Source organism: Falco biarmicus, chromosome 3 (genome assembly GCF_023638135.1).
Source record: "Falco biarmicus isolate bFalBia1 chromosome 3, bFalBia1.pri, whole genome shotgun sequence".
Taxonomy (NCBI): domain Eukaryota; kingdom Metazoa; phylum Chordata; class Aves; order Falconiformes; family Falconidae; genus Falco; species Falco biarmicus.
Genome location: NC_079290.1, coordinates 42420859 through 42446861, shown reverse-complemented (window position 1 = coordinate 42446861; position 26003 = coordinate 42420859). Strand labels below are relative to the sequence as shown.

Here is a 26003-nt window from a genome sequence, read left to right as displayed (position 1 = left end):
GTTCGATTGGATTCACCTTCATGAAAACTTAACCTCAGTGATGTAGATCAGACCTGTCATTGAAAAACAATTTGGTATTCTGTATCCTTGAACCCAGTTAATTTATTCCAGTTTTCAAAAGCAGTTTAGATTTTTTTTTTAAAGCATCTCAAATAAATACTCAAAAACATGGTAGCTGATTATTTCATAACAAACCACAAGTGTTAGCCCTTAAAAGACACAGTCAAACACGAGCAGTGTTTAAAAATAGCATGCTGGTGTACATTGGTGGGAGCAAACGCTACTAAATTATCAAAGTATGAAAAGTACTCTGCCATGGTACATGAAAACTAATATGGTGTGGTCTGGGAGATATTTAAATGAGAAATATTTTCTTTCTCCTCTCATGAAATTTTATCCATGGCGCTTTCTTGATTCACTGCAGAAATTGTAAATGATGAGGTCAGAAATAGACATGAATGAAGAATGGAAGATCTGTTTTGTAGAGAATTGAGATTTAGCATTTTTCCAAATTGCATCAAATACCCAAAACTATTTTGCCCAAATTCCCTCTCTCCCAAATGTTTTGGGTTGATCATAACAATTATATTTTGAGCAATTTTCATATTTATATTAATTATAGTAGTACAGTTACAGGGTTCTTTTTAAATGCATTTCTAGTAAATTGGTCTATCTGCCTCTAAGGAGCTAAACCAACTTCAATCAGGGTGTCTGATTTGCAGCCCCACTATTGCCTGACTGGGTTACTGTGATGGGTAGGAGTGTAATTTTCAAGCTTTTCTGCTTTAGAGACTTGTAACCAAGCTTAACACAGATATGGAAACTATTTTTTTTCATTTTCAGAAGGGCTTATTTATTCACTGTCTGGAGATGCAGACCAATAAGATGTGAGAGTTCAATAATAAAGGACTGAATCTACTCTTTAATCCTACATCTTTGTCTTTCTTTGTCAATATTGTGTAGGTTCCATTGAGTTCTGGCTTCCTTATACATAACAGTTTGCAGCATTCTGTAGCTCTTTGCCACAGAGTTTTCTACCTGGAGTGCAGAACACTGCAGCTCTTCTGGGTCCTACACTTGGACTGGAGGTGAAGGTACCTGGTCATTGTTGTTGGAGTCAGGTTTTTATAGTTATTTCACAAATGAAACATTCTTCACTATTTCTTTTTAGTACTTGTTTTCTGATGATTTATCAAGATAATATGGAATTTTAATCCTATCCCCCACAGTAATTTAAATCCCTTGCAGCCTGATCCTAAGTCCATTTTCATGAATGTGCTCTCTATTTCTTCATCCAGATCTTTAACGGAAATATTGTCAGACCTCTTCATGATTCCATTTCAGATCTGACAACCAGCCCTTGAAAACTACTCAGTAAGTGCATTTTTTCCCACCAGATGTTTCTCTACCTTGCAGTGATTTCACCTAGAATGTAATTTCCTAATTTGTTTACTGGAGTATCATCTAGGACAGTAAACAATGTCTTACTATAGCTGAAGTATTTTGCATCTACTTCCTCCTCTTATCCACTAGGCAAGTTTCCCAGTTGAGAAAGCAATTAGATTTATTTGATGCGATTCATTCTTGATAAATTCATGTCAGCTGGTTCTTATCACCTTTCCTATCCATTTGATGTTGATAAATTGTTTATTTAAAAAATTCATCAAATATTCTTGCTGCTGTCAGATTCAGGCTTTCTGGTTGGTGGTTCACATCTTCCCTTTTTCTTTTCCGAGGAAAGGTACAGTATTTGCCCTTTTCTGTCCTCTCCATTCCTGAAAGACAGTTGCTAACAGATTATAGGTTTCTTCACCTAGTTAGTGAAGTGCTCTACAGTAAATTTCACAAGGTTCTGCCAACTTGGATGTTTCTAAATCATCAGAATACCTTTCAGCGTTCCATCATCTGGCTTGCAGTTTTTCCTCTTAAAATCACTAGTGTTAAGCATCTGACTACAACTAAATATTTTTGTAAAGACTGAAGCAGTGAAAGTACTGAATACTGGGATTTCTTTGTATCATCTGTTATTTGCTTTCCTTCTCTTTGGTGTAATAGTTTTGTATTTTACTTTGTCCTCCTTTCCTAGTGTATTTATAGTATCTTTTCTTGTGGCTTTTTTTGTTCTTTGATAGTTTTTACTCATTTTGCACTTTAGCCTTTTTGGTTGTATCATTTAAACTCTTGCATCAGATCAATGCTAAGTTGTGTGTCCTTGTTTCCAGTTTTTGTACTCCTGATTTTTACATCTTTTCAGGAAATAAATCAGTTTTGTGTTGTGATTTCTTATGTGTTAGGATGATAATAAACATTCAAAATGAAGAAACGTGAAAACGTGAAAAGTTTGGAGAGTCAGAAAAGGTAAAATTCTGAAAGGAAATGTGGTTCTATTGTTCTCCAAAGGGAGAATACAGATTGCACATAGAAAATATTGTAGAGGGTTTCAATCAATAGATGTGTCTAGAGCTTTAAAGTTATAAGACAGGTGAAATTCTGTGCTGTACCCAAACAAGCATCCCATGTGGCCAACTTTACAAAAGCCATAGCAAGGTCTTGTAGCTACTTTCTCCAGTATTAGTGCTTGTTTTGTGCAGTCCTTTTGATTCAAGCACATCCGTAAAATGTATTAGTCTAATGCTACCTTTAATACTAATCTTGTTTTGAAGCAATATGGGACAAGGACTGGGCTCAACAGTCAGTATGCAAATGATCACAATGTGCTGTCAATGGCTATTTTCAGCATCCTCTAATTTCATTCTTCAGTATTTTAATAGGGGAGAGTGCCACATAGAGCCAGATATTTGGAGTTAAATGAATTTTCCATCAAGTCCTAGAATTAATTTACATTTTTAAAGATAAGCTTTGGATCTTGTAGTGAGTTTCCAGTACTTCATTGCCTGCTATGCAGCTGGCGCAGTCTGTGAATTAACTGTCATTTCTATTGCTTCATTCATTATGCAGTCCAGGTATCAAACCTGTGCCCTTCAAGTGAAATTAGAACTGCACAAAAACTTTGGAAGGTGAGGCTCAGGCGTGTGGATATCTGTGTCTCTCCTACGTTCAGTCCTCCTCACGATTAAAACTTATATTTGGAGCCTGCCTCCCAAGCCCCATCAAGACAATGTGTGAGTAATTCTGTGCTGCAGTAGATCTGAGAAACCAAAAGTGACTTCATACTCAGTGTTAAAAGTATCTTAAGAGCTTTGAGAGGCTGGAGAAGAATACTGCCATAATTATGGTCTAAGTGCATTGGAGCTTGGTGATTTATAGCATTGTCTGGAGGCCTACCCACATGGGAAAGCTCGATTTAGTTTGCTTCTCCAATCAGCTGTGTGTCATTGAAGTGGATTTTAAAGTAGCAGATCAACTATTTAGGGGAGATTTTGGTTTATGAAGCAACATATAGGAGTATACTGCATTTCCTTTGTGCATGATTTGTTTTCTTCGATTGCAAGGTCACTCATCTTTATTGCTGTCGTCCTTCTTGCTCAGCTGATCATACATAGGAAAAGTTCTATGCTGTTTCAGATGTATGCTCATCTATTTCCCCTTCTGGCCATTTAAAGAGAGTTAAAATCTCCCGTATAGCTAAGGATCTCACCCCCCATCTTCTGAGGCTGGAAAAATAGATAACAAGAGATGGAAAACAGTGAATTATAAGTGTTTTGAGTGGAAAAAGTGAGCACTGTATCAGCAAGAGCTTGTTGCAAAGTTGGTGTGAAGCCTGCCTGTTTTGTGAACAGCTTTACATCTTTTATGTGAACAGTTAAGGCTTAGAGTGCATATCGGAAATGTGTGCATATTCGAGGTTTCACTTTACACATAGTAATGGCGTTTGATGACACTTAATGTGTTCTACTGTGAGATGGGTACTTTTTCTTAATTATGCATAGCCTTCCATCAGAGATAACCATTTTGTTAATAATGTTTGAATCCTTGTTAGGGCCATGTATATACTGCAGATCAGAGGGGAAGAAACAAATGTATCATGCTTTGAATTAAATTGGTATTCAATGGTCAGAAAAATGGTAGTAAATGGAAGTTAACATTAAGCAAAGCTATTTGCTAACCAATCCAAGTCAGTTGGAGGGATTCCCAGAAAAGGTAGTATCTAGCTATAACCAGTAGGAAAAAAAGTGATCTCTTGTTTCTTAATTTGAAAGGCGAGTAATCAGTAAATACATAATCAGTAAATAAGAAAGCCATCTGCAATCTAGTATTGCTGCAAAACATAAAGAATCACAGAATGGCTGAGACTGGAAGGGGCCTCTGGAGGTCATCTGGTCCAACCCCCCTGCTCAAGCAAGGCCACCTAGAGCCAGTTGTCCAGGATCATATCCATTCCTCTTGGATATCTCCAAGAATGAAAGATCTGAGTCCCTTCAAAATATCTCAAATGGTTATTTCTCATAGTCTTAGAATCAGTTGAAGATGTTTATGCATAGCTTAAGACAAGCATGGTCTTACCCCTTCAAGAAAAAGATAAAATAGTGAAACATAAAAAGCCTGTGTTCTGTTAATCTTTTACGGGGAAGAAGATAAGAGTAAAAGTCTCATAACAATAAGGGTAGAACTAGTTCGAAAAAAAGAGAAGAATATGTCAACAAACTGCTAAAATCATGTCCTTGGTTTTATGGATGAACCTGTGAGTGTGTGGGATGTGAGAATTTTAATATATACAATATATACATAAATAACTACTTTAATGCATTTAGCAGTCTCTGAAACACATGAGAAAGGGGTTTCATTTAGAAGCTTCTACAGTATAGGAAAGTATTAATGAATTACATTGTGGTTATGGAAGATGTACTTGAATAGAATGCCACTAGCAATTATCAGAGACCTCTGAATTTTCCCATTGAAACCAGGCATTTCTGATGATGATTGTAGAACTGTGAATGCACACCTGCATGACACTAGACTTTTAGCAATCACCTCGTGGAGCACTTTGTTTTAAGATGTAATAGTTTAGTATTTTTTTCAGTCATACACAGTTGTTGATCTGAAATAGACTTTACTCTGTAAAAATGACTTATCCATGATCAGTTGAGCATCTAGCCCTAAATGTGTTCTGCTAATTGAACCACAAAGCTATTCATCAGTATTCTGTAGAGGATTTTTCCTTTCTTCTCCAGGCTGAACTTTAAAATTGTGTTATTCTTATGTGAGATCAATGTTTGTGATTTATTTTGAGATCGACATTTTTAGATAAGCTCAATCAAACCTTTAAGAAAGATAATTTTATCTCAATACTGCAGCTGTTACCCGATACTGCCTTTGCTCATAAAATCTATTTGCTTTTAGTGTGATGTATGAGTAATAATACAAAATAATGATATTTTCTGAGATTGAAATGGGAAGAATGTGAACGTAATTAATGCTATTCAATTATAAAGTGGCGCTTATATGGCTGGGAGATCACTGTTACTTCAGTTATAGGTGTCTTTTTCCTACAGATGTTAAAATATTAATGACCTTTGAGAAAGTATTCACTGTTCTGATCTAGCTTACTCTTAAGTTTCAGGGCTAGAGTCTCTTTTTGAATTGAAGTGTCCTTTTCTGGAGTAGCATTTGGCTTGTTAAAAGTTTCCCTAATGCTATTGCAGAGCTGGGGTTTGTGCAACTGTCATCTCAGATATGGTACTTTCTAGGTCTTAGAAGTAGTGAGTTGCCATTCAGAGGGTAGTAGAAGGGTTGGCTACTGGCCGTTGTGGACTACACACCTTAACCAATCTACTGCAGTGTACACCTTTCCCTAAAATCAAGAGGTCTGTTGATAATCCTCTTCTGAAATGACCTTGGCCTAGGGGAGTTTCTGGGACGTGATATTTGGTGGGTGATTTGCATCTAGTTTCTCTCTCTTTGCCTAACTCATTACTCACCAAACCTAATCCTGAAATCTGCATTGTTTATTGGAGCAACTCAGAAATTTGGATATAGAAATGCTGCAAAGTCTAAAGAACAGATTATTTGGGGACTAATTATTTTCTTTCTTTTTTTGAAGCCACCATGGGGAGGAGAGATTAAATCTCTGTTTCCTAGATATTGACTTTACTGATGTATGGTGTTCCAGTATCTTGTTGTGTGTGTAGTGCCTTATGATGCTGTTTCCCTTGTTCTTCTATGGCTAGATGTCGGGTGGAATATTCAAGATGGATACCACCACAGAAACATGATATGTAGTTGTTTAATAGTGTAAGGGCATATGCCTCTCATTGGCAAGATCTCTTGAGATTTCAATTCAGTATGCCTTCACAGAAAATCTCTCAATTTCTACTGGAGGAAATATGTCTAATTTTGGAAGTTGTAATATGACTCAGTGTAAGTAAAGGAAATACAAGAATGTCTATCATGACAGTCAATGGCAAATCTATTATTAATAAAGTTCCTATATAGAAATGATTGAGCTGGTTTGGTTCTTGTATACATATTTTCTGGGGGAAATTGCTTGGTGCAACCAGAGCAACACTTTATGTTCTTTATAATCCAAGGATGGTGTGAAATAAATAATTTCAGTTTACCTTGTGTTTAATGGTGCAAACAGACACAGGGGCTAGTAGTTACTACGCTGCCAGCAGTGTAGGTTTTGCCATGGAAAATGCAAGTACATCTGAGATAGCCTCTCCCACCAGTGAGGGAACACACGCTTCTCCTGATTTACAATGGATAGGAGAGTGATTTGGGACAGGTAACTGCTGGCAGTTAATACATGATGCCATGCTCCTGTGTTCATGCTCAAAGCTGCGGTATTAATGATGGTAGAATGATACGGCTGTTTCTGTCCTGGAGGTTGTTACAGAACCTGTGATGTACTGAGGTTGACGGTCCAGCCATCCACAAGTTCCCTGACACAGTCTGATCCTGAGTATTAATTTTGTCAAGTTAGTTACAGGTGCATTGGGTTTGTCTTAGTATGTCAAAACCTGTATGTTAAATCCAGAAGGCTTTGTTTGGCAAGCAACAAAACTGGCTGTTGGGGGTTCTGTGGCCATCTTCTGGATGTTTAGGAAAATGCATAAGCTATTTGCTCCCATTGAGCTGAATAACGGCAGTCTGGCATACATTGAAATAGTATTTTCTTACGACTGGGTATGCGTTAAAGTTGTTTAGAAAAATGTAAGTCTTAAAAAAATCTCAACGAATCTTTATTTTGTATTTTCTCTTACTATAAGTAAGCAAGGACCACACATAAAAGCAAAAATAGTAGATGTCTCTGAAGTTCCACAACTTTCATTCTTACCAGAACACCTGTTCTGTAATTTTGGGTGTGTATAGCATATGAAGATACTGCAATTTTTTAAGGTACTGTAATCAGTAATAATCAGGAATAATTCAGCAGGCAAGGATTTTATGACTTGCCATTTTAAAAAAGACCTGGACTTGTGTGGTGCCTATTGTTTTTAAAATTAATTTTATGCTGTTGAATTGAGAGTATCTAAGTCTAAAAATCACTCTTCAAAGAGGAATGATACCACTGAGTGGAGAGGCATTAGGTACTTGATTAGTTGTATTTGTTGCCGCAGCAACAAATAAAACTCTTCTGCTAGAAACTGCATATGAAAGAGCTAGGCACTTTTAAGACTCATGGAATTGTTATTAACAATGCTCATTTTTCTTGTGAAAGGGAGTTCATTTCCTGGTAAGCTAGAAATTAAGCAGAATGTTCTAAGCAGAACTTTACTGTGGAAGATATTAATTCTAGACTAAGAAGGGATTTTATTTCATTAAAACATGTTGCAGATACATTTTGGGAAGTGGCTTTTTCATCTATAAAGGTGCTATAATGGTATATAGATATATAATAATTATATAGGACATATAATAAAATAAGGGAAGGTGCTATAATCCTGTAATGATCATCATCTTTATTTCTTCATTCTTATAATTGTGCTTTTGCAGATTGCCATAAGGATAAAAGATTTGGAACAGTAGTAGTAAGATGTGTAAAGAATAGTTTTAATAATTCATGCTAATTTTAAAAAAAGGCATGACAAACAACTCTTAATATTTTAGGTATGAAAAAGCTATAAGGTACATGGCTAATACAGTGACATACACTTTTGGGCAATCTGCCTAATGTAGGCATGGTATTAGTAATTAAAATATAATAGTTATTAATGAGTTGCATATTTATTGTATGGTAGTCATGTTTCATTTAAACTTAGCGTGCCAGACCTTTCTTGCGATCAGAGAATACCATGTTGTTCCAGTTCTCTTCAAAAAACAAGCTATTGACAGGATGAAAGTGTTCCAGTTGAGAGAGGCTGTGCTAGCAGCAACAGCCCCGCTCCAGATTTGTTGCTGATTAGAGATGGCAGTAGTTGTGGCTGTGGAGCATTTCTGAAGGACTGTGAAAGCATTTTCAGACCCATTACTTTATTGTTCCAGCACCCTTACAGCAGAGAGGGTCATTACACTCAGAAGTAGAAACAATTGCCCTGAATCTGTGTAATTCACCAGACAGCTGAGTGGGCTGGGTACTTGTGATGCCTGATCAAGATTCAGCACCCTTAATTACTTGGAAAAGGGAGGATTTTTAAAGACATGACTAATTCCCACTGTAAACCTTGTCTGTAAGCTTTAGCTGATGGTGGCAAGCAAACCTCTCACCTTGTTAGTCAGAACACTGCACATTCTTATTGCAAAAAAGTAAGAATGGTAGGACTACTTTAGAGTTGTGAATCGTAGTGTGATATAAAACAATAGCAAATGTTGTCTATGAGAGAAAGACTAAAGTGTGCTCCTTTATTTTGGAAGGAAATTCCCTTCAACGTCAGAGGACCTTCCCCAGCAAAGGCAGGATAACTTTTTCAGCAGTCCCCTTCTTATCCACTGCTCAGTGACTTGAGGCAGAGTGTGATAGAGCAGCCCTAAAACTTCCATTCTTTGTGTTCACCATCATGCAGAGTCAGGCTTCAAATGCTTTAAGCTGAGGGAAGTCAGAAACAGTTATTCCTGGTAACTTAGCCGTTGGATTTGAGGTTGAACAGACTAGCTATGTCAGTTTTTCTGGTGTTACGGTGAAAAAGGCTACAGTTTGAGGAAGTGACTAAATTGTTAGGTAAAAAAGTTTTTCATAGATGGACATTTTGGCTACTCCCATGGATGTTTTGCCTAAACCTGAAACACAGCTATTTCCATTGAGAGTGCTTATATGTAACTTAATTAGAGAAATGAGGAGAGCTTTTTGTGAGAGGCATAAAATTGTATGTACAATTTTTCCCATTTGTTATTTGGAACTTTCAGTGATTAGCAACATAGGCAGTTGAATAGTAAAAGCATTTGGCATTTTTTAGAATGGAGTCTTGGAAATGGCAGGGTTACCTTTTTTAGTTTCTTTTGCCATACGTGAAAATAAATATGTTTAATGAGTGAGTCAGCACAGGGAAAAATTGCTCTTGCATCCACTCCCAGGTTTTGAAGACACATTCGCAGAGTGTCTCTGAAAGCAGAAGAAGAGTGAACCTACCCTCCAGTTTGAGGAAATAAACCTGCATCAAATCAAAACGAACCGTCCTAACAGTATGGGGAATTGCTGAGTAAAGATAGTTTGTTTATTGAGAGCATTTATGGTTTAAAATGTATTGACCTTGGTTATGCAAAATATATCCAACATGGTGGAGAGCTGGTTGATAGTTGATGGAAATCACGTTTTCAAGCCTTAAATTAGGGTTTTACTACCTTCAAGAGTGCAGTTATCTTCTCTCCAGTAAATGCCCATTGGACATTGAAGAAATTCACAACACATTAGTCCTGTTGGAAGATTCAGGTTGGTGCAAACTACTGATTAGATTGTATGGACATTAGTGTCTGAGCTAAATAAAAGTTTAAAGTTATTAAAATGGATTATTTGGTGTAAGGGATAGAAGGGTTAGGCAAAATGCATCTTTTTCAGTACAATCTACTTTAAAATTCTTGAATGACTGAACATATTCTGTTATATCCTGGCATATTTCTTATGTGTTGATGAAGTCTTAAAATTATAATGGCAGTTCTCCTAGCACTTCACTGTTTTTAAAACAAAAATTGATATAAGGAAGTCATCTAAGCTGACAATTATCCATGTAGAGTTAATGATTAAAAGTACAGTAAAAAACCCTGAAGAATTCATGTAGTTATGTTATACCAAATAGTAAGAAATAAAAATATCAAGGAAATAAGCTTATAGTGCTGCAATCTTCAGTGTGATTTTAGAAAGAACAAGTCTCCACTCAGCTGATTGCAATATCATCTCTTGCATTCCTTGGAAGAAGTTGTGTTAACGTGATCTGAATTACAGAACAACTTTAAAGTGTGTTTTCTTCTTACACATGGGTACTTTTCCACTTTATTTTCGCCACCAGGAGATGCTTGTCTTTGGTTTCTGAATTGAAGTTGTAACCTGGATATGTTTCTTATAAAATCTGGAAGGAACCTGGGAAATGCTTTGCTTTCAATATATCAGAATTTTTAACATGATAGCGTTAAATGTATGATTGCTTGATCTCTCCATGTGATATGACCGAGGTGTGTAGATGCATTGAAAATTCTGAGACCAGTTGTGCATATTTTAATGTGCTACAGGATAGTTGTGATTAGAAGAGTTAGATGATAACAATGGAAGCAAGCATAGGAAAGCTTCAGGCAGACATCAGCGGAAGGGACAACAGCAAATAAGTTCTTATTCAGAGGATTTAGAAAAACAGTTCTGCATTCTATTGTGAAATTTTACTTTGAGATTTACTTTGAGATTTTCTTCTCTTTAAATTCCATCTGTTTTCATAGAATCTTTTCTATATTGAACCATGGAGGAAGAGGGAAGAGTCATGTCCGTGTTGCCCTGTAATTGCAGCATGATGTTATGCATGCTGGTCAGGGTGAGATTTGCATAATAATGTGTCCATATGTAAGTATCATGTGGCTGGTTTAATTCTAGAAAGCAGGTAGAAGTATCTTAAGCTTTAAGGTTTTAATTTCCATAGTTTTCTGCAAACTCATTTCGATAATATTACAGCTGAGGAAAGTTAAGAGCATCGAGTTTCCAGACAATTTCACTAATGGAAAAAACCATACAAGCGTTGTATGGTACAGCAGTGTGCAGAGAACAGTATGTAAACTTTTCAGATTAAAGCTTACTTTTACTTACTGTAGTAAATTACATGTATAGAAAGAATGTTTCTAAACCTTTTCTTTTTTTTTTTTAAATCTGTTTTGTTTTCAGGCATTGCTATTTCTGATGAACATGATAAGGTAAGATTTGCTGTATGCCTAATGAACAGTAGAAAAACAAATGATTGTGATAGTTTCAGGCAATGACAGCTGCCTCTCCATGTCCTGGCATACACATTTCTGTTGGGTTCAGAGGAAGTTTGGGTATGGAAACCTATATGGGTAAGTACAGTATATGTTGACACATTAAGAGCTTGATCCAGGGTGGGTGGTCAACTATGGGGAAAAAAAAGTCTCACCAAGTTGAAGAGACTCTCCGTAAGGCCATGGAAGTGCTTTTGATCTTGATTCCGTCTTCGCTTAATATAGTCTGTTGAGTTACTTTGTGTCCTTTTGGAAACATTTAGCTTTAAATACCTTTTATTCATGAAATCATGAATTCTGCATTCACAGATATGATTTGTGAGAATGTTTAGGAATAACTTTTTGCTCCCTACATTCGATCAGGAAAGCACAGGACATACATAACTGTCTTTACTTCCTTGCTAAATGCAATAAACAATGATCTCTTCTATTTTGGCCCTTCTGATACATTACACAGTTGACACAAATTTTAGGTTTGGCTGTAATGAACTCTGTGTTGAAAGAGTAATCAGCTAATTTTTCAGAGTTCCAAAGGAAACAAAACACCTTTATCTTCCCTATTCTCACCAGTGAACAGCAGTACGCTACTAGTGCCAAGAACCTTGGGCCGTATTCTTGGTGTCAGAAACTGTTACTCTTAGGGAAACGAGATCAAAATGTGTATGTAAAACACAGGAATAATGACTCATATAGGAGACAAGTTTTTACAGATCTTTCCTTTCTCCTAGTAAAATGAAGGCCTGAACCTTTCTGACACAAATGTGTATAAAATACTACCACCAGGTTCTCCAGCAAAGGCCATGTAGACAAGATTGATCACTGTTACCATGCAGCCATGTGCGTATGGGGCTGCCAGTTCAAAACCATGGCCTTTACTTATAATTTTCCCTTCATTTGTCTTTGTCTTGTTCATATTAAGAGTATACCAGTATCTAAATCTTCCTTCCTACTGTTTTGTTAACCCTGCTCAGAAGTGATGAGAAATACAATTAAAAGGCCTTCCATTAGAACCCTTATCTATACGACTATTTAGGAAGAAATCCTCTTCATTTGGTTTTGTTTGCTGAAAAAACTATGAAATACTGTTTGTAGGAGGAAAAAGACATTTGGGGCTAGAGACTGTTGTCACGTACTTTTTATGTATAGTTGTTAGGAGATACTAATGTGTTAATTTTTTTTAAACAATGATAGATTATTGTTCAAAAACATCCATGTTTTTTAAATTAATTTATTCAGTGTGAAAATTGAAATGGGGAACATAATTGGTGAATTTCCTCAGGATTCAGTCTGAGCAAAGCGTTAATTGTCTTTTTGTTGCCATATACTTTATTGTTTATGATTTCAAATTGGAAGGTGATGTGTTTTTTTTAAAAAAAACTTGACGTTATCTTACGTATATTCAGTAGCATACATTACCTGACACCTTTACAAAACTGCATCTGGTTTGGCATCTCTTTCTGATGAGGACAGGTAAATTATATCTTCTTGAAATCAAAATTTATTTGTAGAACAAAAAAAACCCCAAAACCCCCAAACAATAAAGCTATTAACTTGCTTCCTTTGTGCAGTATTGCTCAATAGGCTTGCGGGAAATATTTACAGAAGCAGCACAATTTTTCATTTCTGTGGGCTTTAGTAAAATTAATTTCTATTTCTTGATTAGCCCCTTAAGGACATTTAATGGACATAAAGGCTAATTCTGCATTAGGAAAGCATAGCCAGAACCATTCTGTGGAATCCTATCTCCTAGGAATGATCTATTACATGAGCTAGTTCCTGAAACGTTCTGGTGACTTGTTTCAAAGTGTATTATTTGGCTTGGTCCAAAAGCAGCCAAAGACTAAATGGTAATGGTTTAACGTTAGGCAGAATTTTGTTCCATTTTCCTGAGCATGTTCTTACGTGATGTTTATTTTTCAGGTATAAATGTAGTCAAGTTCATTGTAATTCCTTTCCCAGAAATACATAATGACACTATAGCTTCCTTATTTAGCCTGTGACAGCACTGAATCGTTTTTCAAACTACATTGATCTGTGGTTTGGATTAACATTTAACCCTTCAGATGCATGTCATGGGCCTAGAATAGCATGCCCAAACTTGGCATTGTATTCCCTTAGAACATTGTCATTACATAGATGTCATGAGAGACATAAAACTAAACACAACAAGAAGGTCTTCTATATGCTTTTCCTTGCGTTATTTTCCTGATGATCGTTCTTAGGGATTAGGACAGAGCCCATAATCCTGCTGTTTTACCTGTGCTTTAGATTATGAACCTGGAGAAAACAGAATGCATGTGTATGTTTCTTTATTTTTGTTTCTCATTAGGTAAGTATTTTTAAAAACATATTTCTCTCTGGCTGCTGTAACCTCTAGCTCCCTTTGTTAGGGGAGTACTCGATTAGTATTGTTGGTTGATATAACTCCTTCTCCAAGTAATTCAGTTAATTAGTTGGTTGCTTAGTTACTTGAGCATTTGAATTTGGAAAACCAGTTTGCTTTGAATTACAATCGCTTTTGTGGAAGGGAGTTCCATTTAAATGGATCCTTGTCAATTATCTGCTATATTATTAGCTATGTGCCAGTATTTAGGGCTTCAGTCCAAGACAGAGGTAGAGAAAACACAGGCAGGCAAGGTCAGTCTTTCAGTCAGAATAGAAGCTTTCACTTGGACACAGTCAAATAAAATTTCTGAGTTCACTGGTATAATTGCAAACAGAAAAAACAAAACCAAAACCTAAGAGTAAGGCAATTAAAACAGATTTATTGTGTAGATTCCCTCCTTTTTAATCTCATTTAGTTCAGTCTTGCAGAGTTTGGTGTTCGCTCTTGATGATTCAGCCCACGTCTCTAGACCATGGAAGCTATGTAAGAGCAGCAACTGTTGCTGCCAGTACAGCGTGTAAGGAAAGAAAATGAGAAGGGATGTGTGGTGACTCACAGATCTTAAGGCTGAAGTGCAGAGGTAATGTAATACAAATTTCTGAATTCACTCACCCTGCTTACCACTGAACAGAAACTATGCATGAAAATGTGTAGTTTCCTAAAAATCCTCAGTACTGCAAAAAACCTCATGTAAACAGAGAAACTGAGCTAGGATGTTAGCCTTTCTGCAAAATCAATATATTCTTAGGCTGATTAAAAAATCCTAGAGAAAAACCCTGAATTAATTATGAATTTCAGGGTGTTTTCCTAACTGCTTGGATACTTCCCTGGGAAGTTGTTCAAATACACATAGAATAGCCATACTACTGAAACTCCAGTGTTCCAGCTGAATGCTCTGACCATGGGGCTACTGATGATGTGCTTTCTCTAGAATATGCTGCTGCTGGAATGTTGCAAAGTCTAGAATATGCTACTTGTCTGTATGTTGCAAAATAAACTGTAACTATATGTTGCCCTGTAGAATGTCTGCATTGTAAAATGCATTGAAGGCAAAATTTACCCAGGAAGCTACAGTACAGAAATGTTTTTAAAATGGGTTTATGTGCTTGTACCCATTTAAGCAATATTTCTGAAAAAGATTGTGCAGAAAAAGGAGTCACACCCTTTACCTCTGGCTACAGTTGGAGACTGACTAAAATACTGTAATTTTAAAGAAATTTAAGAGGAGGTAGGGGAAGGTGTAGTAATCTTCTGGCTTTTTGATTTTCTGAAGAACATTTAGCGAATGTTTTGGGGTTTTTTTGGTTGGTTTTTTTTTTAACCTGCATATACAGAGACTAGAAATATTTTCTCGTAATGTGAGACCTGTCAAATACATTGTGAGATTTGTTCAGAATCCCCAACAATGTCTTTCAGTCACTTTAAACAGTAATAATGAGAGACACCTAAGTGTTAGAGATCCAGACTCAGACTTGAATGAAGGTGAGCTTGACCGTTAATGGTAGTATTAAAACAATTTTCTATGCCATGTCTAGGGATACTTTCTTCTTATATGTAGCGTTACTGCAATGAACACAGGTTATAATTAATAAAATAGAGAAAACAACTACTCTTTAGTCATAAAAATAAACAAATTTCTTCTCAATCAAAAGTATTTCTCACTGTGGAGGTTCCCTCAAAATAAATATCTGAAATTAGGAATATTAAGCTTTTTAAACTATTTTTTTTTTTATTTAAATAAAATGGATGCACAAATGTTGTGCTCCCTGGTCTCAGCCCAAGGTGAAGATAAGGTTCAGCAGTCCTCCAGTCTTTCCCTTCTCCTAGTCGCTGCATAAAGGAAGCTTGAGTGTGTCAAGTTGGTAGCTACTGATCTGGATGATAAGTGGATGACACCTGGACTGCACCATAAGATAGTCCTCTTGGTTCATTTAGTGCAGATTTAAATAACTACCTGTCCTGAAAATAATTCTGTGCACACTGATGCTACTGTGAATCTTTTCTGTTACTTATGGGGGAATATAAATTGAAACCAGTTAAGATTCTAAGGTTTATATATATAAAAAACCCAATACTATAAAAACTTGTTTGAGAACAGAATACTTAATCTGAGTTTATTGAAGCTTTTGAAATAAGGTGCCAAATAAATGTCCTGGTGTTCTGAATGGAGCTGTCTTTGATTCTTCATTTGTTTTCACTGTGGCTGCTTATATAGTTGAAAGGAGGAAAATAAATTAGGTCACTGATGCTGTGGTATACTAGTCTAACAAGATTCAAAAAGGAGAGCAAGGTGATAAAATGAGGCAAAGCATGACTATGTAATATAAATTACATTTCTATGGAGTATGAAAGTGCTACTTTAATCCCTAAAATGTCTAGAAAAGAAATCAGCGTAACAAGGATGGACACAGCATTCATGGTTTACTTATTCATATGCTGATGGTGCAGTGTACAGTGTCAGGAAAAACTTATGATACTGAAAAAGGGCAAAATTTTAGGTGCTTTTCATTTTCACTTAAGGGACTGAAAGCTTTCAGCAAGATTGACACTGCAAGTTGTTGCAAATTTAGCTAGCTCCAGGAACCATTTTTATTAATTACTAAAATTATCCTAGGGAGAAAGAGAAGGGAGAAAATGGCTAGAGTAGCAGGAATAAACTTCAAAAGAGGCCAAATGATTCTTACTGAAACTAATGTAAGCACCTTGTGTAATGAAGGGATTGTGGGCAGTGGAATAATCTTTTTTCCAAGCTCATAGCTTAGTGATGCTAGTCACACTTGTGACAGGAACACCTGTCAAGTGACCAGAGGCCACTGTCTTCTAGTCTGCATTACCTATGACACAGCACCAGACAGATCCACAAAAAGCGTATTTGTAAGTACATAAAAGAAAGACACCAGCAGTTAGGTATTCTAAAACCTCTGAAGCTGTGGTGTTTTCCTCGGATTTCTCTCTTCTGTATTGGCTGCATTCCATTTTCAGTGGTTCTACTGTGTCACATAAACCTTTGCAGAAAATGGAAATTGTGTAAAAAGTGAATTAGTCAAATACTGGAGAACTCTGCAAAGAATTACAGAGAGTGGAATGTGGTCATGCACTGACAGGCACATCGCAGAAACCAGAACAGAAGAACTGGGCTGAATGAGTCTAATCCAGGGTCTAGGTCACATTTGGTTCTGTCAAAATGGAAGCTCTTGGAGTTCTGCTGAGCAAAATTACAGTGTCTAACCAGAGCCGGGTAGCTGCATTCACATGAAAGCAGTCTTCAGTCTTTTTTTGTTTCATTTCAGTAGAGGCCTGTACTTCAAACTGTGCTTTTACTATGTCTGTGTCAATTAAGATGAGACTTTTGTTTTTAGGAACATGAGAAAATATGGCTGTTAGGCTAAGTAATAACTGTGCTGTACTTTTTGCAGATGTTTTTTGTTTGTGGCAGGAGTATTTATTGAGACACTGAGCTAGGTAACAGGGAAGGATTTGTTTTCCTAAATTTTTCGCTCATTAAGGGATAAGAATAGAATAGAATACATCTCCCCTATTTAGGAACACCATTCTATTTGAAATGTCTTTGCTAGCCTAGAAAATAGTTTAATTAAAGCAAATATATATATTCCTATTTCTTAATTTCATATCTTTTTTTTTGCATACATGCATGATTTTTAGTTCAACTGTCCTGTTGTACATGACCCTTTATCTAAAACCATTATAGTAACACTGAGAACAGAGATACTCACCACTTCAGAACAGCCTTTTCATACATTTTTTAAGGATAATTTATTTCCTTAATCTAAATTCCTAATATAATGATGCAAATTATTGCTATTGTTTTGAATATTCCAGTTACATTATGCTTGCTTCTTGTAATCCTCTCCAGCTATCTTCTTCCAGTAAGCGGTTAAAAATATGAGTAGTAGTTTCAGAAATGCATTTTATTAAAATTTTAATACCATTTTCAGAATTGAAAGATATATTACGTAAATCTCAGCAGGGTTATTTTTAAAATGCCAAATGCAGATCTATTTATTAGTTTTGCATTCATTCATAATGCAAATAAGAGCAATGCTATTAATCTACAGCAGTCTTTTGGTTGGGATTTCATTAGACAAGTGGCCTCATGTATTGCTTAGCAGAACTGAAAGTGAGTTTTAAGAGTTGTGCATTTATATATATAAAAAGTAATAATCATAATTTTTCAAGGATCCCCAGATTTCTACAGTTGCTATTGAAAAGTAAGAAGCAGGAGAGATTTGAGGCATCGGGGTGGGCAAATCTCTCTTGGAATTTTATTAATGGCTATCTTTTCATTAGTTCATGATTGATTCTGGGTATTTTGTAGTCCTCTGAAATGATAATGTACTGTACTGTTTTTGTATTTTTTAATGAATAGTTTTATTTTCTATTTCTTCTTTTATTTTCCGATTTACATGTGTGGTTGAGAACAAGTACTGCAGTGTTTCTGGGTTTTTTTTCTGTCTCTTCAGGACACACCAGGTTTTAACACCCCCCTTCTCAGACCTCGTGTGATTGGAGAATGGATTGGCCGTGAGGAGAATGATGCAGACCCGCTGGCTGCTGAGATGCTGCAGCCACCAATACCAAGAAATAAAAATGAGCAGTGGGACAGCGAGGATAGCAGCAGTCCTGGAGGAAGGTGGGATTTGGGCTTGGCCTAGAAGTTTTAGAATTTGTGAAGCAGAGCTGTCTTTGTAACACCCTGTTTGAGAGCAGAGTGCAGTGGTTTTAAATTCCTATGCCATAGTAGTGTGGCAACATGCAGAATAAATGGAAGACATTAATACGTGACTGGTTTCTTGTCATGCTTTTGTATATGATTAACTGTATACTCATTTACAATTCCATAGTTTTATTCCTATGTATAAAGCTAAGTGTATATTGACATGATTGGGTCCATTGTGTAATAATTTTGTGATACATAGTTTCATTCAGATACTTCAAACAGTTCTGTCCTTCAGCCATCGGTAGTAGCTGTTTGCTAATCTTCTTGACATTTTAGTGGTAAATCTGATTTTCCAATTTAAAGGAAATATAGACAAGGGAAACAGTATCCATGTTCTTTTTAACAGGACTTCCTAAATTAATCTTCAGTTCTTAATACTTAGCATCTTGGTGTTAATAACAATTCTTTCTCAAAGAGAAAATTGTATTCTCTGCAGTAGATAACTTCTGACAATTTGTTGTGCGCGATTGATGGTGAGAGCGTATGTTTATTTGTTAATGTGCTTCAGCTACATGGAAGAGATTGTCATTTTTACAAGGAGTCCATTTTCTGTGATTTAAAGATTCCTATTTATCACAGAAAGTGAAGTATTCACATCCTTTCTTTAAAAGGGATTCATGTTGTTTTTTAAGTACTCTGAATGCAGCAGACACCTTTTTCTTCCACTTTTAAGAAGGCAGAAACTCTCTGCTTTCCCTTTGAAAAGGTCTGATATAGTCCTTCACCATGTCCTCCATGTGCCTTCTACATCGGAATTCACCTCCCCGTCTGTCACAAGGAAACTGGTCTGTCAGTTGCTGTACTCTTAGAGGCTGCATTCATTGACTTTCCTCACATGTTGAATGTTTGTTATCCATGAGTACTTCTTTCTTCTTCTAATTAGATTATTGTGGGGGAAGCTGCAAGTACTACAGTTTCAAAGAAACAGTGGCATGTAGTAATGATGCCTCAGCCAGGTGTTGGACTGGAACCAACAGAATTTGGACACTGGGTTTCTCCAGTACAGTTCCTGGGAAAGTAATGGAGTCAACAACTGGCACCGCAGCTTGATATTGTGAGGGCTTGGGTTTCTTTTTCCTTATTCAGCAGTCTAATAAAGACACTGAATAAAGACCTTTTGCACATTTCAGAGCAAACTGAGGATATTTTATCCCCTCTTTCAATAGGAAGGAGCAGAAATAAGCATCTCTGTCTAATCTCTAGAAGGGAGAAAAGAGGTTTAGTTCTGAGTAACAAAGATGATTCAAAGCAGCATATTCTTCTCTTTGTAGAGGGTGGTACAAGCTGTAAGAAAATTCACAGCTAATGCTATAATTAAAGAATGTGATTAATGGCTTTGAGAATATTATTTGAGAAGTCTTGTTGAGTATCATGACAAAATCATGTGCTTGACGTATGAAATAAGAAGAATATGGGGTAGTTAATGCTAGGAAAAACTCATGGAACACTGGTGTTTCTAGTTTTTAGGTGCAGTAAGTGCTGAAGACCTGTTTGAAAATATGTATCGTTAAGTGAGAATACTGATTTTCAGTGGAAATGAATAACAACTAAATTACATGCAGCATATGGATTTACATTTGGATGACTGATTTATGTCTGGGATAATTCTTTGCTTCATTAGCTTTTCATCTGCTTTTGTAAGGCATTTATAAAAAACAAGTTTGCAGTCTTGCAGAGTAATCATAAAATTGCAGAGCTTCAAGATAGTGATTCAGAATTGTTGCTACCTACATATGGAAGTTTAAAAGACCTGTATCGATAAGGTTAATCTGAATGTTTAATAATAGTTTGCTGGTAACAGGCAGTTTCTTCAAGGTCTGATTCAGTGGTACTGTGAATTAAAGTACTGTTAGCAGAATTTGCAATTGACTATACACCATGACTTGCATGAGACAAGTAGTAGGTAATAGTAACTTAGTTTTAATATATCATATACTTAGTACATAAAAAAAAATAGTGGGAATAGTATGGGGTTTATGAGATTAAATGGAATTCTTGAAAGAGTGAAGTCGTTACCAGTTGTAAAGAGTTTTTGGCTGCCTCATCTGCATTTCATTCATCTACTTCATAGTTAGTGTAGCCTAAAATAATTCAGTTACATTTTTACCTGGCAAATGAAAGAGGGAGGAATTTGAAATTCATATTGTTTCCAGTTATACCTTGTAGAATTTGATTTAGCAACACTGTAATAAAAATAGAGTTCATTGATCACTAATTATCGAGATATATGTGATAAACCAGCAAACTCTCAAAACTAATCCTAATCTTTAGTTACAGCATAAGAACAGGACAGTGAAAACTGTAATGGTCCCATTATTTCCATGTAATATGTTTTCTTTTACCAATCGGTAAACATAAGGAAATGCTACTTAAATGATACAGTGTATAAGTATCCAGAGGATTAGGCATTGGCAGATCATTGGTAGAGTAATTGCCATCAGTGTCATGCTACTCCCACTCTCTGTGGTGTTGTCATAGTCCCTATTGGACAAGTTTTTTTCTGTTCAGTGGAAGGGGAAGCCCTGAGTTCTTACATATTCATAACATTCTATAAAGGACTGAATAGGCTACAGAAAACGACATATTCCTATGGACCACTGGTCTATGGATAACATGACCATTTTCAATATTGTTCTTTCCAGCATAAAGCAGATAACAGTGAGTATATGTAGTGTGAGATATTTGGGAATCCATGAGTTATCTGCTTTTTCTGTCTTTGCAACTACAAACCTCACTTTTTGCTCCATTCAGTAGTGGAGAGTGGGGGATAACCACTACTTCCACCTTAAAAACACATTCCTGTGGTGATGAGTGATGGAAGCAGATGTTGTATATCTGAAAGATAATTACTTAAAAAAAGAAGAGGAATTAATTTTGAGAAACTGAAAGGATGGATTTCACTACTACTTTGCTTGGGAAAGATAGTATAGTCAGTGTGAGGTAGCTGTGTTAATGACATCTTATCAAACTGATGAAGGGTCACCTTTTTCCCCTTAATGTTCTGGATTGGTACAGAGGAAAGACTGCATTTGTCACTAGTTTTGCACTGCTCTTTGTTGCTGCTGTAAGAGAGGAAGGCAAGGTATTAATATGTGATAAGAGACCATATAAAAGTGCTGATGGCAATCCTGCTTGGTACCGAGCTCATCTTTCAGAAATTTGAGCACCATGAAAATGGGATTAAGCTAATTTCCAATACGTTAGTAGTTTCCAAAACAATTAGTAGTTTTCTACATGAAAAATTTATTGGAGAAATTCTGAGAAGCGGCAAGGTTCTTGGGAAACCCCCTCAAGGGATAATGTATGTACACAGTGAGTGATTTTTGAAATGATACTCGTTTCTTAGCACCCCAAATTAACTAGACCTTGAAGAGGCCCCATCCATAACCTGATATCCTAAACTCAAAGTCCATTCTTCATCTCCAAGGTCCACTTTGTCTTATTAGTGTTTATCTTTGCAGTGGGAAATTAACTATCATACATTATACTAAATTTCATACATTTGCGACATATCTGCCTTCTTGCAAGAGATCTGCCTTCCTGCAAGACTGTAAGACAGTCTGAGGTGTTGCTGATACGCTCATGTGGGGCACCAAACTTCTGTCCTGTTGTTTTTATCTTGATGTTGTAAGGAATCAGAAATTACTAACTGTAGCAAGTCCTGCCTTAGACCCTTCTGTTAACTACTGTGCGGTTCCAGTTGTCTTAGCAGTTACTTAGGTTAGGGACACAAGTCAACAGACCATGAGAACTATTATAACTGTATTGTCCTTAATCCTGTGGGGTCATGACAACCACTCAAGGGAGCAGTTCTTTGTTGTCAGCGTTGTTGCTGTGTGATCAATGCCTTAGCAATACTGGTTAGTAATTGACATCCTGTTGTTCTGTATATGTGGTTTATTTAGACTTGATTAACGCCCGTAAAGTCAGTGGGAAATTCTCCATCATCATTGAATCAAAACTTTAGATAGGGATTGAAAACACAAACTGACTTATAACATGCAATGATCAGGGAGTGAGTAATATCCAGCTGTTTCATGTGTGATCTGATGGAGTTAACCTTCAGATCTGGAGTACGTTATAGTAGTTTGACAAATGTGTGACATACTTTGTGGAGAGCACCAGTAAGAAAAAGTTGTGCTTTCCTCCCTCACAGCTTAAAAATGGAGCCAAAGACCAAAGGATTAAAACAACAACAGCAGCAACATAAGAAACTGCTGGCTGCCATGCTTTCTCAGGACTCCTTTGATTCGGCTCAAAGCACAGCTCCATCTGTAACCGAAGAAGATATTGACAATGAAGATGATGCAATGGAACTGCTGGGTAACTGCAAAAAATTATGTGTATTTTCTGATACTTTTTAAAATATAGATTAATCTAAAAAGTATAATATCTGATCAAGCATAGACTAGTTTGAAACTGCTCCCTACGTTTGAAGCTAAAGTATCCAGCAGCAGTATGAAGGCTCACAGAGTTTAACTTTGCAAGTTTCAGGAGTGAATGTTATGAAGACTATGTATGTATGTGTGTGAATAAACTACCAGCTGCAACAAAATCCTGTGAAATATCAAATGCTTCAGGTGCTTAAATTAATTAATTCAATTTCCTACATAAATTACTTTCAGGTTCTACTTGGAGAATGCATTTATATACAAGGAAGAGATTCAGCTTCATTTGCTTTCATCTGGTTCCTCTTTTCCTTAGCTGTATCGCAGTGCTCACCTCAGTAGGTTTTATTTGAGACTTACTAGCTACAAGTACCTTACACAACCTGAGTTTGTAACCTCTCCAGAGGATTTGATTGTAATTTTCCAGTAGACTGTATTGTACGTTAAATTATACTCTAGAAGGCTCTATGCTCACTGCTTCCTCCCTTTCGTAGAATTACTGGTTGTGAAAGGAGGGACATTGTTGAAGAAAGTTAGTTGATAGTCTCTTTTCTGCCATTTTTAAAAGCTTCAATGTAGGATGCTTAAAAGGTAATAATAGATTTCAATTTTTTTTCCCCCCCCAGTTTTTGCTATATAGAACTTTAAGTGGGATCAAAGCATGGGAAATATGCTGTCTCAGGATAGCTCAGAATTCTTATATTTACTAATTCTGTCACAAATTGTTTCTGTTGGGTTGGACCTTAAGATCAGAAAAATGCATGATGCTCTACTCCGTTTCTGTTCTATTTCTGTTGCTTCCTTCCTTCAGTATTCATAGAATGACAGGATAGTTGAGGTTGGAGGGGACTCCTGGAGATAACAAGTCCAATCCCTTGCTGAAAACAATCAGCTAGAGCAGGTTCCTCTGAACGTTGTTCAGTTGGGTTTTGACTCCCAAAGTCAAATGGGAGTCAAATCTCCAAAAGATGGATCTGGGCAATCTGTTCCAGTGCTTGACCGCGTCCTGGTAAAAAAGTTTTTTGTTTTGCTTAAATAATTGTGACTTAAACTTTCTTTTTTTCAGTGGTTTTAAGTTTGGTGAATGCATTTGTTTTTACAGGAAAGAAGAGATAATGGGCTGGGTCACTGAGGTGTCTCAGTGGGTCAGTTAGTTCTTTGTGTTTGAATTAAGCCACAGGATTTTTGACTGTGGGCTTGCAGTTGTTGTGGAATCAGGTGGTATTTCCAGAACTAATCCATGGTTTCCGGTGAAGGACATAATTAGTCTGTAGCTGTGTTACCTCCTTATTTCCTTGTGCAACTTACAGATCTTTCCAACTTTATCAGTGTGACGTAAAAAGAAAGCTGAATGGGTGTCTTGTGCTGGCATAAACCACAGGACTCCTCTAAAATTCTGTGGCACCTGGAAGGTACAGTAGGTAAGTGTGTGATGTTACTGGGCTCATTATGTATCACATATAGAATAGATTCTTCTGTTAACTTCTGTAGAGATAGTGAGGAACAGGTATCCACTGGATATGTAGGTCTTTCCTTTGAGACACTTGAATCCCTAAAGGTATCTGGAACCAGAAAGGCAGTATAAAGGAAATTTTGTTTTCTGTTGTTTTCACGTTTGGGAAGGATATTATTTGTGTACAAACAAGTGTTTTGTTTTACCTAGTAAGGACTCAGTTGTAAGAATCCATTCTGGTTTTGTGTCATGCAAAACCTGGAACATTTTACTGTCACACATTTTATTGAAACTGGCAGAGTTTATACAAAATTAATTTTAAACTAGGAAAGGTCACAAACTGGACCTCTGGTTCAGGTGGGGTGTTATATAAGTGATTCTGAGATTCTGAAGCAAAATGTTGGGATATTGGATGAGTAGCCATGTTTACAGTGATTATGGTATACCCATATTATAGTAAATACCACTGATAGGAAATTAAATATGCACATCTTGGTGTTGAAAGTGCTGTGCTTCTGAAAGACTAGCTTTTATTTTGATTCTCATTTTGCAATTTGCTGACAGCATGTGTTTTATATTTTGACATAATAGTTCAGTTACGTCCTGTGGAACTACTGAAAACTTCAGGATATGACAAACTTTTACACAGGAAGGGCATTTTATTTTCTTTTGAAGGTAACATAAAGAACTTAAGTTTCTTTCAGCAAACGTAGGTTTTTTTCATTGCTATATTTTCCAGATCAGTAACTGATGATACTGGGACTGATTTTTTCATTATGTACTGCATAAATCTATTAACTGGTTTGATGCTTTTTACACTGCTTGTATGGAGTATAACTAATTTCAAATCATGGCTTTCTGCCATCACGGTATTTCAGGGCATTGTTACATATAGCTACTTGACTTGTTCCCTTTAGAGTTCAATATTTGCTGCTTGAATTGAATAAGCATTGAGCCCTTTCTTAAAAATTACAAAACCTCACACTTCTAAGTGGATTCTGGGGAATAAAATTCTACTGTTTACAGCAGATGATTGTAATGTGTACCCTGCTTATAATGCAGGTTTTTGCAGAACACAAACTTGTATCTTTATGTGTTTTCAAGAGAATCTTTTTCAGTGTTAGGTTGATTTATTTAGGCATTAAGAACATGAAACTCACTGTTTGTGTATTTTCTTTGGGAAGAAAAGATCTCCTAGTACTCACATCAGAATTGTCAGTGAAGGTTTAACTAGAATGAAACATTCCAAATAGAAGAATCAATTATGCTGTTACACTTTGGAAGAATCTATTCCAAAAGAAGTATATGTGCAAAGATGAAGAGTATACATTCTGATTTCACTGTTTATGTATAACATAAGATGCATGGGAGGGCTGTTAACACACTGGTATCTTTCGAAGTGTGTTCAGTTACACAGATGGCTGAAATAGATTACTGGCAGATAACATCATAGTGGAAAGGATCTTCCTGACTTCTGAGAAATGTAAAAGGGTAATGCAGTTGAGGTCTGTGACTGAAAATGAAATCAAAGAGCTCATTTTGTATACATCATAATGCCAAGTATTGTGTTTTGTAAATCTAATTGGGAGCTAAAGTAGTTTTTTGGGAAACTGCAGTCCTTTTGGAATTCCATGACATTTGGGCTTAAGCTGTGTTCTGTGTTTGGCCAAAGTCCACTGAGACTTTGAGGTTGTGTTATTCCCTCAGTATCTCACTGTGTCCACTGGAGAGAACTGTATTTTCCATGAA

General features: G+C 36.4%; 1 protein-coding gene across 2 annotated transcripts in view; it reads left to right on the top strand.

The window, feature by feature from the left end:
* C3H8orf34 (chromosome 3 C8orf34 homolog) overlaps positions 1–26003 on the top strand; it is a 167723-nt gene that overhangs the window by 42074 nt on the left and 99646 nt on the right. For both annotated transcript variants that reach the window (XM_056333302.1, XM_056333303.1), the window contains exons 5-7: positions 11198–11226; positions 18157–18326; positions 22570–22736. In XM_056333302.1, the coding sequence (XP_056189277.1) occupies positions 11198–11226; positions 18157–18326; positions 22570–22736 (366 nt within the window). The remainder of the gene's footprint in view (positions 1–11197; positions 11227–18156; positions 18327–22569; positions 22737–26003) is intronic.